A 17,845-nucleotide genomic window follows, 5' to 3' on the forward strand; every position below is an offset into this window, starting at 1 on the left:
ATATATAGATATATATATACCAAGTGAGTGCTGCAGGCCCATTGGGCCTCTTGTTAAAGGAAGAAAATGGATCATTTTTAGCTCATCTGGTCCAAAGTATACTGGATATTACCCAAATTTGGTCAGAAGCATTATTGGGTGAAGTTCATGAATCAATTTTGCATAAATAGTAGGCCTTGGTCTCCTGTATCAGAAGAAATGTGGCCCATCCTGTAGGATTGATTGAATTTACATAAATTTGATCTGAAACATTGTTAGGTAAAGGGGAATCTTCTTGGCCCCAGAGGCCAGAGAGGCAATGCCCAATGGAGGAATGGATAAGATTATTCAAATCCTGTTTCTCCTGATGGAATGACTGGATTTTGTCCCGGTTTGGTCTGAAGGATTTTAAGGTAAAGGCTTTGGGGCTGTGCTGAATAGTGCAATAGAGGAAATTCTCTAAGATTCTTACTTTGTGAAAATGCCTTGATTCTATCCTGATTTGGTATAAAGCATGCCTTGTAGAAAGAAAGCTAATTTTGTATCAACCAGGAGTCTGACATCAGAAAAGTGGGGCCCATTAAATAAAGGAAATGTATATCCTTCTTCCGTACAACAGCATAATCGTCCAAGCAATTTCTATGAAAGTGAATCTGACTTTTGTTTGACCACAAGGCCAGGATCTAAGAGGGCGGTTGTTTCAGAAATTATTAGTCATATCTGAAATTCTTTGTTGAATGGCAAAATAGCTGAATTAGTCCAATGGAAGATGCAGGCCCATTGAGCCTCTTTATAGGATTTTGTATAGTAAATGGTGGCTCAATATGGGAGACCTTTTCCATGCCATCCTTAACAACTGGTGTATAGTGTCATGCCCAAAGACACAACCAAGACATCACGGACAGTTCATGTCTCAGCTTCATGAGAATGTCACATATAGGGACCATTGGACCTCACTTGGTCCTCAGATCCTAACTAGAGATTGCTACAGCAATCTGACTCCGCCAACTGAATATACACTATTGCAGCCCCATAATGACTGCCTTGACAGAGAAGTGTATGTGACCATGAAAAGATGGCCCTTTTTCCTGCCAGAAACTGTTATTATTCCTTCTCAAAAACCAGGTATGATAATACCTTATTTATTACAAATAACAGAACTATATAGTTAGATCATTGTGCTATGTAAATTCAGGTTTGCTTGGAGAGCTCTTTTACATATTACAACCATAACAAAACAGTTCAAGCTTTATGAAAAAATGATCTCCATTTCATTTTATTTCTGTATTCATTTAGAGCCAATTTTGGGAATTGATAGGGATGATGTAGTGTATCCCTTCCATCTTTCGAGCAACTTTTTTCCCCGTAGGAAGTTACATAAAAGAAAATTTGCAAAGGTCAGATGTAACAGGGATATCTGAGAGGTGTTCGTGTGTCTGGGTTCTAAGGTCAAGGTCACTTTAACTATTGACAGAAATTTGTCAAAGTTGATATCAATTTGCTGAGTAAGTGAAAGCATACACGATTTAAAGATATTTTATCTAAAACAGCGAGGACAGAAATGTTCTGGCATAAAATAGCCGTCGTTGGTAAACATCATGCAAGGCCTACTGCCGGGATTCATAGAATTGATAAAATCTTGCTATCACAAGCTATATATAACTTGGGCTGATATTGTATAAATTGGGTCTTGTGTGATCTATTGGAGTTCTTGGAACCAAGTGGCAGAGATCCTCACGCAGACAAATGATATCAGTTAATTCAATTAGAGGCAGCTTTTCCCAGTTGTCCGTATCATCACATCTGTGTAAGTGACGAGCCTAATCTGTAAAACGAGACGAAACAAGTATTGGTAATATTGAATGCAGTTTCACATGTTCATTCTCTTTTTACTTGGTGTCAAACACCATGATTACCAGTATTTATCCTACAATGAGCTGATAGGGCCAACATACAAATTCTAACTCAAGGGGTGGACTAATTGGAGGACAATGAAATAGCATTTGTTTGTAATTTTATTAAATAGCATGTAGTATTGGGTGGGATAGCTGTTCCTGTGCATCATCATCACAGGGGCTTACCTCTGGATGAATGCAGGAGCAAGTTTTCTATAAACCCATGTGACAATAATGTTATAGTTATTGTTCATCTGTCTGTCCATGTGTCCCTTAAAATCTTTTTGTCTCTCGTTTCAATCTCTGAAGGAATCTGGGAAATGAAGGGCTTTGGCCCTGCTTGTCATGTTAGTGAAATATGGATAGATGTGAGGCCCGTTTTTGAGCATGACTTTCAGGACTTGTATAAACATCACACCCATTGGACTATGAAACTGAAAGGTCACTTTTGTATTGGACTGTGAAAATGCTAAACTTTTCTGCTACATTTGATCATGAGGAATGCACAAGGGAAAGCAATGAAATACAACAAAGCAATAAAAAATTGTGGATGAGATTTCAAGGTGACGATAGTAAAGAAATTTCTGTCAAGGAAATTTTTAATTAGTTACAAATTTTAAAAAGATGCAAGATGAGATTAATGTAAATATTCTGGAAAAGGAGAGGAGATAGGGGAGGGTGGGAGGGAGTGAGATCATGACACACAAAGGAGACTTGCTTACATGTAAGTGCAGAGATATCCTGTAGAATCCTGCAGTATTTACTAGACTGAAATGTCCAGTAAAGGTAATGATCTAGTCTGGTAGACACTGAATGTTTTCCAGACAGAAGTTCTATAAGGAAAATTGATATTTTCAGTGGTCTGCTTCGATAATCATCTCATGAAGTAGTGCTTTCTTGTGCAATAGATTGATCAATCAATATTTGAAAGAGTTATTGTCCTTTTCTTCAGAATTCTAATCTTTTCCAGATCTTTACTTTCTTAGTTTTCAGCCACATCTCTTTGATGCTTGGTAGACTTCAATCATCAGAACACTTAGCTGTGTTTTCAAAAGCAGCATTTTGTTAGTACAATTCTTGCCAGAGTTATGGCCCTTTGTGTATTCAACAGTCTGATTTTGTCCTGAGATGATTCTCTGCTTCAGTTTCAGCTCACCTGTCATGTGTCCAGCATTAACTTCTTCTCAATTACCAATCGGCCAAATGTTATCATATTTGTCTTATAGATTCCTAGGATGAAGCCTGACAAAGTTTGTGAAAAGGAATGGCCTTGACCCATATTTAAATTCACAGGGGTCAAATTTGTTTAAACATTTAAACAGCTTCTTCTGCCTAACAAAAATGTACAGGGGCATGTTATTTGGAAGAAAGGTTCCAAGGATGAAACCTGGCATAGTTTGTAAAAAGAAATGATCTTGACCCATATTCAAAGTCACAGGGGTCAAATTTGTAAAAACCTTAAAACAACTTCTTCTAACTAACCAGAAGTCCCAGAATTATGGTGTTTGACTGATTGGTTCTGCATATTTTTAAAAATAACTTCTTTCAAGCTTGGTTGATTTTATTGGCATGAAAGATGTAAACATGCTACTTTTTAAGCAGCATTTTGATTGGACAATTTTTATGCATTAGTGTAATGAATTGTTCCAGCCACAGAGTGCCTAAAATAATAAATAATAACCATAAATCAGAATATTTTTGTTCTGTGGAATTTGTGCGAAATCTCCAAAATGTACTTTTACAATTTTTTTGTAATTCATTTTTTGCAATATCATCGTCTCAGAAATTTGAAAGGCCTGTTTTGAAGACTTTAAATACTACGGAATAGACATAGCTTACACTGTAGATTAGTGGAGATCTAACTGACCAGTTATAGATATGTTGAGATTTGTATACTGACTGGTATTTGTTTATTTATTATGCTCCCCGAAGGGAGAGCATATAGTTGCCACTTTGTCCGTAGGTCCGTCATGATTTTCTTCTAAACATTACACTAAAACTATAAGAGGTATCAACATGAAACTTCATAGGTAGATAAATCTCAACAAGAAGTGCAGTGCACAAGAACCATCCTTCTCTTTTGTGTATTATTTAGGAGTTGTTGCCCTTTGTTATTTTTCATACTTGAATTTTGTTCAGAGCATTACACTAATACTGGTATAACCATGAAACTTCATAGGTAGATAGATCTCAATAAGGAATAGTGTAATGCACAAGAACAATCACTTTCTTTAACATTATTTATGAGTTGTTGCCCTTTGTTATTTTTCATACTTGAATTTTGTTCAGAGCATTACTCTAAAACTATAAAAGGTAATACCATGAAATTTCATAGGTAGATAGATCTCAAAAAGGAGTAGGGCAGTGTACAGAAATCCTCTCTTATCACCCTTTATTTTTCATACTTAAATTTTGTCCCAATTGGGGAGCAATCAAAATATAACCTGTCTCTGATGTCCCTTGTTTATAACGTATGTATTCACGACTAAAAAGTGTTCAGGTGTATGTAGGTACATCAGTTCTATAAATGTATTACTTATCATGAACAATTAGAAGAAGAAAACATGCAAATTTCTCATGTTATATTTTTAACAGTTTTGAAAGGGTTGTCAAATTTGTAAAAGATAGGTACTCTCCAAAATTTCCCTATATACAATATTCCATATATACAAATCATTATTGTTAATCTGTAGAATCAACTGTTCAATAAGGAGCAATATCTTATATAAAAGATGTTTTTTTTTCTACTTTGGTTATTGTTATTTTGAAATATTAGTTACCCTAAACACGAGAAAACAAGGTCTTTCTAACTCTTCAGTTCTAGCTTGGCTGATCAGTGATGTTATTTACACATTTTCTTTTTAGTTGTAACAGAAAACTAAATTAAATCCAACAGCAAAGCTGTTGTCCTAGAAGGTGTAGGGGTTTGTCAATTTGGGATAGAAAATCCTGACATATATGGATCTATTTAGGTGTGTTTGTATAATGAATTAGTTTCCAACGTTGAATGTTTCTCCACACACAAGATGGAAGATTAGCATGTTTTTCTTATTCAATTATTTGCTGGAAATGATCTGGTTTAGTGTGAAGGTCTCAGCTGTTGCTGACAAAACCAAATCAATTTTCTTCCATCTGCAAAATATACAGGTTTTGAGATAGATTGAAGACTGTACAGGTAGTTTATCTTTAGGCTGAGGTGTATGTACATGTTTGTAGCACAATGCGTGGGTGTTATTCTACTCTTAAGGCCTCAACTAATCACAGAAAATTGTTGCATAAACTATTTTTTGTACCACACATATGGAATAAACTATAAAAGCATTTTGATTGACTGACATGGTGAACTTTGACCCAGAAGGGCCAAACTTGTCAGCCAATCATCATCCCACAGTAGATTCACTCTTGCACATCAGTGACAAGGTGTATCTTGTGTATATTTTTTTCTAAAATCTTTTTACCATATTGTTATACTGTTTGCTACCATAGTGTACACTGAGTTAAAGTACAGATGAAAAAGTTGGTCATTTCCTTATCATCTCTTACACTACATCTAAATCTAGAACATCCCACACTGGTCATTTGTCTGATGAAGGTGATTTTGTAGCCATCGAAAAGTCACACGCTAATCTGGTGTGTTATTAGAACTTCTATTTTACTCATGTTTGTCAACTTAAGAATCTTATTCCTTCGGTTGAGATCACCCTATTGAGCCTCTGAAAAGGTGAAAGGTTATTAATCATGATGGTAAGTGGCAGTCATTTATGAACAAAAGCTATATGTAGGTCATACTTACATGATTCCTTAGATTTTATGAGAGATGTAAAGTAAAGTGATTTTTTTCTGTGTTTTATCATCTTTAACATATAGAATAATTTCCCTAGTGGGAATACATTCATCACATATTTCACTCAATGTACAATTTCAAGAAGCTCATGAAATAACTCTTGAATTTATAGGTAGAAAGGGACTACATCAAGGTCGAGTGGTATATGAAGTAAGCAGAGTACAAATAAGTGTGATAAAAAAAATGGCTTACTTAAGATATGGTATAAAAAGTTTAGGTCTGTAGCTGATTAAAATATATTGATTTTGACAGACTTTGTGTGTTAGTGTTATATTAAATCAGTATTCACCACTGGAAATACTGAGTAATGACACCTTGCATACTGTACAGGAATCTTTTTCTGATTTTTTTCCCTTTTACATGCTTCTTGTGGAAGTAAATGAAAGATAGTTTCAAAATGTGTTGTAGATTAGTTTGTAGTTTAAAACTCAACATGATGAAAGTCTGGTTTTCAATTTTTTTCAATCTGCATGTTTTTGAATGATAATGTAAAGTTTTGCTAAAGTTCTACTTTACACTGTTAGGAACATACCCAGTATTTTTATATATCATCAGACATACATCTATTTGTTTTTATAAAAGTACAGAAGTGACTATAGTTTCTAGTTTCCTAACCCCAGGCTTACTATATGTGTGTGGACTGGGTATTTAGCTCACCTGGCCTGAATGGCCAGGTCAGTTTATAACATGGCACAGCGTCTGTCGTCCGTTCATGTATATGGCATCAACTTTTCCATTCAATTCTCAATAACCCACTGACCAAATGACATGGTATTTTGCTAATTGGTTTCTGAGATGGAGCCTCACAAAGTTTACAAAAGAAATGATCTTGACCCATGTTCAATGTCAAAGGGATTAAATTTGTTTGAAAATTGAAGCAACATCTTCTGACTAACCAAAAGGTGCAGAACATGATATGTAGATGATAGCTTCCTAAGATGATGCCTGACAAAATTTGCCAAATGTAATGACCTTCAAATTTATGCAAGATCACAGGGTTCAAATTTGTTAAAACCTTAAAACAACTTTTTCTGACAAACTAAATGGACAAAGTCAGACATGGTTTGTGGAAAGAAATGACCTTGACCCTTGTTTAAGGTCAAATGGGTCAGATTTGTTAAAATGCATGACAAAGTTGGCAAAAAGAAATCAATTAAACCCTTATTCAAGGTCACAGTCTAGTTAAAACTTGTTAAAATCTTAAAATAATTTCTTCTATCTAACCAAAATGCGCAGAAGCAAAATATTTCAACTGATAGATTCCTAGGATGCTTACTGACAACATTTGCAAAAAGGAATGACTTTAATTTTTATTGAAGGTCACAGGAATCGTTTTTTTCAAACATGTAAATGATTTCTAATCATAAACCAAAAGCCCAACAAGCATGGAATGGAGTGGAACAATGTTTCCAGGTCACAGCCCAACAATTTTGTTTTTTATTAAGGGACATTATGGTCAAAAATATCAATTTTGTTACTGGTTTTATACACTTTCAGTTATGATTCTATGCTTTCCTGATACTCACATTCGATTTCCAATGATCAGCTTGACTGCTGCAAATTTAATGCCAGTAATGTAATTGTGTGGTTTTTATGCGTGGTCGGTAAATAACATCTGAACAAAAAATAGAAATTGATTCATGTTCCAATTTTTTTATTTCCAGAAAAAGCCACTCTTGAGGAGACGGAACGAACACTGTATGCCTTAAAGAAATTAGCTCAGAATCCAGAATGTACCTCGTCCCTCGTAGATGGACTAGCCAATTACATGCGGATTATTGTCACCGTGACGGACAGCTCAGAGTGTCCAGCCATCGAAAAAGCAATCAGCGAACTGCTAAATCAAATTCTGCAGGTGAATGCACTAGAATGGTTAACACTTAAGGCAGCATCAGTGTTTATCATTATACAGGGCAATCAAGGGTTGTTATTGTTTTGAGGGGGTGACACCAGTTAACAACTGAAATAATTTCTGTAAAAAATTAAGCTAAAGATATGGATTACATTTCCATCATTCATCCTTTGATTATTATTTTTTTTGTACCCCAACTTCCTCTCAGTGAGCAAGAAGATGGACATTTTCTGGAGTTGAAAGATTTAGAATCATCAAATAACTTCTTATTTAGTACCAAAGGCCCAGTGTCATCATTGCTTGGCCAGTATGTAGCATGCTAGTGCAAAAAGCTTTGACATTCGCCAAAATTGTCCTTTGTTCAATGCAAATTTATAAGCTGCAGAGTGCTGAATGATACAGACCCATTGGACCTGTTGTTAATTTGTTCAAGATATTCTAAATTTTGAAAGCAAATTGGTTAGAAAATACAGGCTACAAAATGAAAATAAATCACTTGAATGTACAAATTTGAGTTCCTGGGACTAATTTCATAACAGAAATTGCAGATGAATGTTTGGTCAATCTCTGACAACAAATTACACCTAGGCAAAGTTGTTTTGACAGCATTTTTCTAATTAAATCAATTCTAAAATTTGAACAAGGAACTTTCACCCTTGGCATTTGTAAATTAAAAGACTCATCAATTAACAGAGATCATTTAACAATTTTCTTCCCTCATTAGACTACAGTAGGTTGAAAACATTTACACCTATTTTGCACAAAGGAAGTGCTTTCAACTACTCAAAGTTTTGAAATAACAAATTAAAAGACCAAAAGAGAGGCTGGAAATTGAGTTTAAAGTTTGGTAAATTAAAGAAAAGTCTACTGTAACAATGGTACCTTTTTCGATTAACTTTGGTGAAAGTGTTATGCAACTGAATAAACAAGGTAATGAATTCCAAAAAATTTGAAAACATCTTTATAAGAATTCAAATGGTTTTATTGAAAGACTGTGCACTATTTGTGCTATTTGAAACACACACATTTTTGATAGCAAGAATATAAACAGCACACACATATTTGATTGCCAGTGTATATACAGCAAACACATTGTCATTGCCAATGTATATACAACACACACATTTGTCATTGCCAGTGTATGTACAGCACACACATTGTCATTGACAGTGTATGTACAGCACAAACATTGTAATTGCCAGTGTATGTACAGCACACACATTGTCATTGCCAGTGTATGTACAGCACACACAATGTCTTTGCCAGTGTATGTACAGCAAACACAATGTCATTGCCAGTGTATGTACAGCACACACATTGTCATTGCCAGTGTATGTACAGCACACACATTGTCATTGCCAGTGTATATACAGCACACATTGTCATTGCCAGTGTATGTACAGCACACACATTGTCATTACCAGTGTATGTACAGCACACACAATGCCATTGCCAGTGTATGTACAGCAAACACAATGTCATTGCCAGTGTATATACAGCACACACATTGTCATTGCCAGTGTATATATAGCACACACATTGTCATTGCCAGTGTATATACAGCATACACATTTTCGATTGCCAGTGTATATACAGCATACATATTGTCATTGCCAGTGTATATACAGCAAACACATTTTTGATTGCCAGTGTATATACAGCATACACATTGTCATTGCCAGTGCATATACAGCATACACATTGTCATTGCCAGTGTATATAAAGCACACACATTGTCATTGCCAGTGTATATACAGCACACACATTGTCATTGCCAGTGTATAGCACACATATTGTCATTGCCAGTGTATATACAGCATACACATTGTCATTGCCAGTGCATATACAGCATACACATTGTCATTGCCAGTGTATATAAAGCACACACATTGTCATTGCCAGTGTATATACAGCACACACATTGTCATTGCCAGTGTATGTACAGCACACACATTGTCATTGCCAGTGTATATATAGCACACACATTGTCATTGCCAGTGTATATACAGCATACACATTGTCATTGCCAGTGTATATACAGCACACACATTGTCATTGCCAGTGTATATATAGCACACACATTGTCATTGCCAGTGTATATACAGCATACACATTTTCGATTGCCAGTGTATATACAGCATACATATTGTCATTGCCAGTGTATATACAGCAAACACATTTTTGATTGCCAGTGTATATACAGCATACACATTGTCATTGCCAGTGCATATACAGCATACACATTGTCATTGCCAGTGTATATAAAGCACACACATTGTCATTGCCAGTGTATATACAGCACACACATTGTCATTGCCAGTGTATAGCACACATATTGTCATTGCCAGTGTATATACAGCATACACATTGTCATTGCCAGTGCATATACAGCATACACATTGTCATTGCCAGTGTATATAAAGCACACACATTGTCATTGCCAGTGTATATACAGCACACACATTGTCATTGCCAGTGTATATACAGCACACACATTTTTGATTGTCAGTGTATATACAGCACACACATTTTGATTGCCAGTGTATATACAGCACACACATTTTTGATTGCCAGTGTATATACAGCATACACATTGTCATTGCCATTGTATATACAGCATACACATTGTCATTGCCAGTGTATATAAAGCACACACATTGTCATTGCCAGTGTATATACAGCATACACATTGTCATTGCCAGTGTATATACAGCACACACATTGTCATTGCCAGTGTATATACAGCACACACATCGTCATTGCCAGTGTATATACAGCACACACATCGTCATTGCCAGTGTATATACAGCACACACATCGTCATTGCCAGTGTAAATACAGCACACACATCGTCATTGCCAGTGTATATACAGCACACACATCGTCATTGCCAGTGTATATACAGCACACACATCGTCATTGCCAGTGTATATACAGCACACACATCGTCATTGCCAGTGTATATACAGCACACACATTTTTGATTGCCAGTGTATATACAGCACACACATTGTCATTGCCAGTGTATATACAGCACACACATTGTCATTGCCAGTGTATATACAGCACACACATTGTCATTGCCAGTGTATATACAACACACACATTGTCATTGCCAGTGTATATACAGCACACACATTTTTGATTGAAAGTGTATCTGTAGCACATATAGTTTGAAAGGCTGGCACCATTGATTCTCATTGATGTCCTTGTTATTTCATTCTCTGATGTTTTTTGTTTTTTGTTTACGTGGCATTTAACTCATAATCAATCTTAACAGTATATTTCTAGATGATTCATAATAAATTTTTCATATACATTTTTTCCGTTTTAGACATGCTACGATGAGTTACAAAGAATTGACTCTTTTGAGGAAAAGTTCAAGATGTTCTTGTTGCTGACTAAACTTATGACAACGGCTTTGGAACTTCTTCGTGGCGGTCAGTCTTTACACTTCACTGCTCTCAGTATCATCAATCGTATCATTGATATCTGCATCGTCCATAAGAACCATGAAATCACTTCAACAGAGTTTCTACAAAGTACGGACTGTATACCTCTTCCACCAGGTGGAGCTGTTGGTCAGGAGGGTGTCAGTCCACAACTTAAAAGCCCAAAACATAAGACATCAAACAGCAGCCCAAAACAACGTGGAGGGTCCACACAGTGTGCCCACCATCACCATGATGATTCCGCCACAAGTGCCAACAGCAGTGCTAATACATTTCAGAGGATTTCCTCTGTTCATTTTAGAAAAAATTTTGGTGGACATTCTGATGGGGGTGGCCACTCCGAAAAGACGGATGACTCAGAAAATACAGACAATAACAATGCAAATTCTTGTGGAACAAGCGTTTTAAAAACCCCACTTGAATTTCTGACAACTTGTGATCCAAGTCAAATATTAAGTGTTCTTCATAATAGTATCACCATGCATAAACGTATCATTGGAACTCGGCAGAAATGTACACCAAGTACTCGTTCACGTTTTTGTACCCATCACTGTTTACAAATCCTAAGTGCCCGGATCCTTGTTGTAATGAGTCATGGACTTCAGGTCCAATACCGAATTGTAGGGGGTGGACATATCAAAACTCTCGTTGAGGCCTTAGACCCAAATCATGATCCGGTAAGTTTATACCCTATTAATCTGGCAATAAGCCCATATTTGATAATAAGCCCATGTCAGAAAATAAGTTGATGCTTCAAAACAGGCCCATGTCAGAAAGTAAGCCCATGCTTGGTAATAAGCCCTTGTCATACAATAAGCCCATGCTTTGTTATAACCCCATGTCATACAATAAGCCCATATTTGGTAATAAGTCCATGTCTTATAATATGTCATTGTCTGGTTATAAGCCCATTTTCGGTAACAACCTCATTATATCTATGTATCGTTGCTCAGTAGAATTTCTAATCAGTTCAATATGCAATATACCCCAATTCACTATGAGTCAACATTTGTGTGCTGGCCCTCAGAACTACAAATGTATTACAGTAAAAGTTTAGTAAAGCAATATATCTCTGACTTAACTTGAACTTAGCATAAGATTTGAGGAAATGTTAAAGTAATCGGAAAATTTAGATTTGTAAGAAGTTCTGACAGTGATGGAAAATCTCAAAAATAGCTCTGTCTAAGGCATCAGCATTCATACAACTGATGTGATAGAAATCAATACAAATTTTAAAAATGGGAAAGCTATGTAAAGGAAAATGTCTTTCTATGATTGTAAAGTAAAAGTTATACAATATTATATTGTGTATGATGAATTAAAAAAGGGAAAAAAATCAATAAAATTCATGTTTTTTCCTATTCTAGCATTTACTGTGCCTGTTGCTACAATCGCTAGCCTCCATCGCCCTTACACCCAGTCACCATCAGGTTCTTAGTGACGCGGACATTGCTGACATGTTGATGCAGCTACTGTTGCCTAGCGACGAGTGGTATTACACCAATCACAGCACCAAGTATGCAAAGTTCGTCAAGTACCATGCCGCTCGTATTCTTGTGTATATGGGACTGTTACACAAATTGGGTGGTCGTGTCGACTTGTTTGACAGAAAGCGTAGGTACTCTCTTCTGGCTATCTGTGACTAGAAATACAACAAAGTTCACTTTAATTAACTTCATAACTATCAGGCATGTAGCTGTCTTTGTCCAAGTATAGATGTATACAAATCTTTGCAAAATAAAGAAAAAAAAATTGCTGTTAACCTAATTTCTCTCCAGTTTTTGGGGTGCTTTGCTCCCTAAATAAACCCTCTCCAGATCTATTTCCTTGGACACTAAACAAAGGACAGTCCACCCTGAGCACCTGCAATTTATTCCTATTACCGTACATATCAAAATCTGACATAATTACAATTCAAGATAACAAAGTAGTTGTTGTGAATCTGTTTATTTCTGTAAAGGCATAAAGGCATAACATTTCATTGTTTGTTTTCATTTATTCAATGTTTTCAATAGTAAATATATTATATATACCAACAAAGAAATATGTACATATATAATCCTTTGTCAATTCACCAATTTTATCTGTTTAAAATGCATTTCATAAAATTCAACATTTTATATACAGTTTAGTTATTATTGTTGCATAATATACATGTACATTACTTAATGATAATACAGTCTTTATTTTGAATAGAGTTACGGTTCTTGGCGGTTAATTTGATCCACCTCACTATTAAGATCACCTTACTATACATTAAGACTACCTTTGTGCAGTTCCCATTTGTTCTTAATGGCGAGGTTTCACTGTATTTATAACTGGTTCTGTTGTACATTGTTTGTCCATGTTACTGTATCGAAGAATTTTTTTTTTTTTTTTTTTTAAACCAAATGTCACAAATCAAGATTAGATGTCCACACATATATGCGAAATTTTTTCTTTTTAAGTGAAAATACATGGTAATGTGTATTTCCCTGAATTTATAAAACTGTAAAATCATTGATTTTTGTAGTGAATTTAATCTTTGTTGATTTTGTGGGTCACTTTGTCCACAAATTTATATGTCTATAAACTTATAGAATTATTGAAAGTAAATTTACCAAGTTCTATTTCTCCACTCTGTTAAAAAAACAGTAATTTTTTGGAAAATCACGAAATATTAGCCCCCTGAAAATATATGGTTCAATACAAGTTTAGAAATTTTGAATTATAAGAAATTGAATGACAGACTTTAATCGTGAAATGAGTACCTAATCATGATAAATATGCTTTCTCTGGAATGTGTCAGTGTCAGATAATGGGCTTGATTGATGTGTCTGATACAGCTGATGTGATAGACACTTTATGGACAAACAGTGTATGAACAAATCATCCATTTTATTGGTGGTATTTGTCTGTGGCCATACACTGGTACCTATATTGCTATAAAATAGCACACATATGCGTGTATTTATTCAATATAAATCAGAAAAGTGTTTTTGGCTTTGTTAAAAACATTGTCTCATGGGGACATTGGAGCAGTAGCAATACAAAGGCAGAAAATTTGTTTTGTTTAATATTTTTTTAAGGCTGAATGGCCATGAATTAATAGAATTCAATTAGAGACACCTCAGCTGATACTGTACTGCCTCCCTCCAAATAAAAGTCAATATATACAGGGGAAAGGGAGTGTAATTTTTCCCAGGAGAAGAAATCAACAAGCTGATTCTTTCACTCCATGTAGTGGGAAAATGAGAACGAGAATGAGAGTGGATCTAGTAATGGATTTATCTGTCACCTTTGTTTTTTTTTTTTTTTTACTTTTTCTTTGTTTTCTCTTTCAGCACAGTGAGAATTACATGGGGTGGGAGTTGCACACTGGGTGTCACTTTCTCCTATTTCTACGTTATAGTTAATCAGAGATGCATTACTGGCTGCATAGATTTTTTGTAATAATTGTGACTAATAACCATTTCATGTTACAGTTAATCAGAGATGCATTACTGGCTGTATAAATTTTTTGTGATAATTGTGACTAATAAGCATTTCTAAGTTACAGTTAATCAGAGATACATTACTGGCTGTATAGGTTTTTTGTGATAATTGTGACTAATAATCATTTCTAAGTTACAAAGTTTATTTGATATCATGTAATTTTGCTATTTGCTACAAAGTTTGTTTTATATCATGTAATTTTGCTATTTGCTACACTTTATTCCAGCTTTCAAAGAACTGTCAACCAATGCCTATTTACAAGTGCACTCCCCAGAGGATAGTTTTATAGAACTGATGGCTATGGGACAGGTCGTCATGTGGAATGATAACCAACATCTACAGGCCGCTTCTCTGGAGGGTTTGGTGGCCAAACTTATACAGGTAAACTCTCGTTAGGACTTGGTGGCCAAACTTATACAGGTTAACTCTCGTTAGGACTTGGTGGCCAAACTTATACAGGTAAACTGTCTTTAGGACTTGGTGGCCAAATTTATACAGGTAAACTCTTGTTAGGACTTGGTGGCCAAACTTATACAGGTAAACTGTCTTTAGGACTTGGTGGCCAAACTTCTACAGGTCAACTCTTGTTAGGACTTGGTGGCCAAACTTATACAGGTAAACTGTCTTTAGGACTTGGTGGCCAAACTTATACAGGTAAACTCTCTTTAGGACTTGGTGGCCAAACTTATACAGGTAAACTCTCGTTAGGACTTGGTGGCCAAACTTATACAGGTAAACTCTCGTTAGGACTTGGTGGCCAAACTTATACAGGTAAACTCTTGTTAGGACTTGGTGGCCAAACTTATACAGGTAAACTCTTGTTAGGACTTGGTGGCCAAACTTATACAGGTAAACTGTCTTTAGGACTTGGTGGCCAAACTTCTACAGGTAAACTGTCTTTAGGACTTGGTGGCCAAACTTATACAGGTAAACTCTCTATACGACTTGGTGGTCAAACTTATACATGTAAACGCCAAATTACTTTCTACAGTGAAATCTCTTAAGTGCTGTATATCCACACTATACATATGAAAAATTCTCGGTGGCTAAATGATCATTTTTGGTTCATCTGTACACCAGTAAAAGTAAGTACTTTTGAGGGCTTAGTAAGTGCTTAATCTTGAAAAAGTAACCATTTTTGAAGCTTTAGTTTTTCAACCTGTCATTTTAAAATATCTTGATCATCCCTTTTTTTTGTTCTTTGGCAAATCTGTAAAGGAGCTTAATGGAACAGCAAGGCTAATGTTAAATTTTTCATGGTATGACAGAAACTTAAATCTCTAGGGTTCAGTGAGGCCAAGCTTATATCTATAATTGGCAACATCTTTGATAGTTACTGGTCAGCCTCATACATATTGTTGCTGCGGCCTGGTCAGCTACATCAGGCAAAATCTCTCAAAGTCTTGGTTTGACAAACAACTATCAATCCATTTATCTTGATTAGTCATGAAGTTCTCTGAAATCTTGATTCACTATTAGTTTTTGATGTTATTCATTCATTTCAGTGTTGATTAGTGATTTCTAACATATTCCTATATTTGACTTGAATTAAATTTAAATCTAAGGTTTTATGAAATGTTCAGCAATAAGTTAGTTACTTGAAAGTATTGTTCTCCTCAATCTTATATAGAACAAGAAAGATAACTCTTGTTCACAAACTTGTTTTTGTTTGTTTTCAAGACAAAGTTAGAACTTTCTTTATTTGTTTTTTTTTCCCAATTTTTTTATTGGTATTTTTATCTTGAAATCGATTTTATCATATAATTGTGACAGGTTAGTCACATCATTTTCAGTATGAATGTTTTTTTTAAAAAATCTTTTTGGCATAATTTATTTTGCTGAATTGTGAATGTACTACATATACCTGTGTAACATTGTGTTGTTTGTACTAATTTTCACTTTATATACATTTCAATACTGATCTGCTTAAAGTATGGAAATAGAGAATTAATTTTTTTTTGAAGATTTTTGTTTAATTTAAATCCTGGGCTTATCAAGTGTATCAGATTATGAAATCTGTTCTGATTGAATTCAACATTTAAAGATAATTGTATAATGGTGAGAAGGTTATCAGTAGTTATACTTACATCATTCAGGTCACTCTGTTTGTATGGAATTCTCCGGTTATATCTCAGAATTAATGATTGAAGGTCAAAATTGTTTTAAAATCTATTAAAATGTAAAACGAGAAAGTGAAAGAGAAAAAATCAAAGAGAAAACATAAACAAACAGGAAAACAAAAAACAAAAAATAATAACCAGAAGCAAAAAAAGACCCTGGCACAAATTATTTTGAAGGTATTGTGTAAATATCTGAAGAAGGTTAATTACCTGATTATTAATACTTGTATCTCTGCTTCAGTTTTCCTTTCCCTGGTTGGTATATATAAATTGTTATAATGAATCTTGTCCTAATTTGAGAATGTTATTCCATATCACATGTGAATGTCATCCATTGGATAGAAAGTTTTATCCTTCCTGAACACGTGGCCATATTTTATCTTGAAAATTTTCAAGGGTGTCTGTAGAAATCTTTCTCTTGGTCATATTTTGATTTCTTTTCATTTGTTTTTAGTTCTTGAATCAAGAATTTGCTGACGTATGTGATGTTTAGTTCAGCTGTCAAAAAAACAAAACAAAATTTATATAGAACGCTGTTTTCTCTAAAATTTGGCCTGATGTGATGTATGCATTTGTTATCATAATTGTAGCTATTGTCTATTTCTGTTTCAGGAAGCAATGAACGATGAAAATGAGGGGGATGGAGAAATCTATGATCTCACTCTCTCCTCCTCCATACAAAGTATTTGTGGTCTGATGGATAATCAATGTAGTACAATGCTGACGCCATTCACATCTCCGACCTGTTCCTTACAATTCCTCGCAGAGACAGATAGTAAACCGTTCAGAGAACTTTTACTTATGGGTCTTCCGATGCTTGTACATCCGGTTATAATTTTACGTCTTCTTGCTCATAAGGTTTTTGGAAATATGATACGGAGAAAGTCATTATTTGCAGAGACAAAATTAAAACCACCACCTCCAGAAAATCTAGAACAGTCCGATATGTGTCCACCTCGTAGCAATTCAGAAGGAGCCAAATTTCACGATATTAAACGGGAAGTGAATCGCAGAAGGCGATCTCATCACCCGGTCATTACAAAATCTTCATCCGAGGAACTAGATTCTCCAGCAATATTAAATAGTCCTGTGGAGCGAGAATTTGTCAAACAAAATGGCATTCAAACCAAAAATGGCACAACTCAGCGAGCACTTCGTGCCATTGGGACAAGTCTGGCTAACCCTTTTGATTCAAATGTCTCCAAGCAACAACAACAACAACAACCTCA

General features: G+C 35.1%; 1 protein-coding gene across 1 annotated transcript in view; it reads left to right on the plus strand.

Annotated features, from left to right (window-relative positions):
• LOC132549598 (uncharacterized) overlaps positions 1-17,845 on the plus strand; it is a 151,066-nt gene that overhangs the window by 71,651 nt on the left and 61,570 nt on the right. Inside the window, exons 3-7 of the mRNA XM_060213539.1 lie at positions 7,383-7,573; positions 10,905-11,699; positions 12,390-12,636; positions 14,723-14,877; positions 17,229-17,813. Of these exons, the coding sequence (XP_060069522.1) occupies positions 7,383-7,573; positions 10,905-11,699; positions 12,390-12,636; positions 14,723-14,877; positions 17,229-17,813 (1,973 nt within the window). The remainder of the gene's footprint in view (positions 1-7,382; positions 7,574-10,904; positions 11,700-12,389; positions 12,637-14,722; positions 14,878-17,228; positions 17,814-17,845) is intronic.

This window comes from Ylistrum balloti, unplaced genomic scaffold (assembly GCF_031769215.1).
Source record: "Ylistrum balloti isolate Yb309-2 unplaced genomic scaffold, AGI_CSIRO_Ybal_v1 Utg370066, whole genome shotgun sequence".
Classification (NCBI taxonomy): domain Eukaryota; kingdom Metazoa; phylum Mollusca; class Bivalvia; order Pectinida; family Pectinidae; genus Ylistrum; species Ylistrum balloti.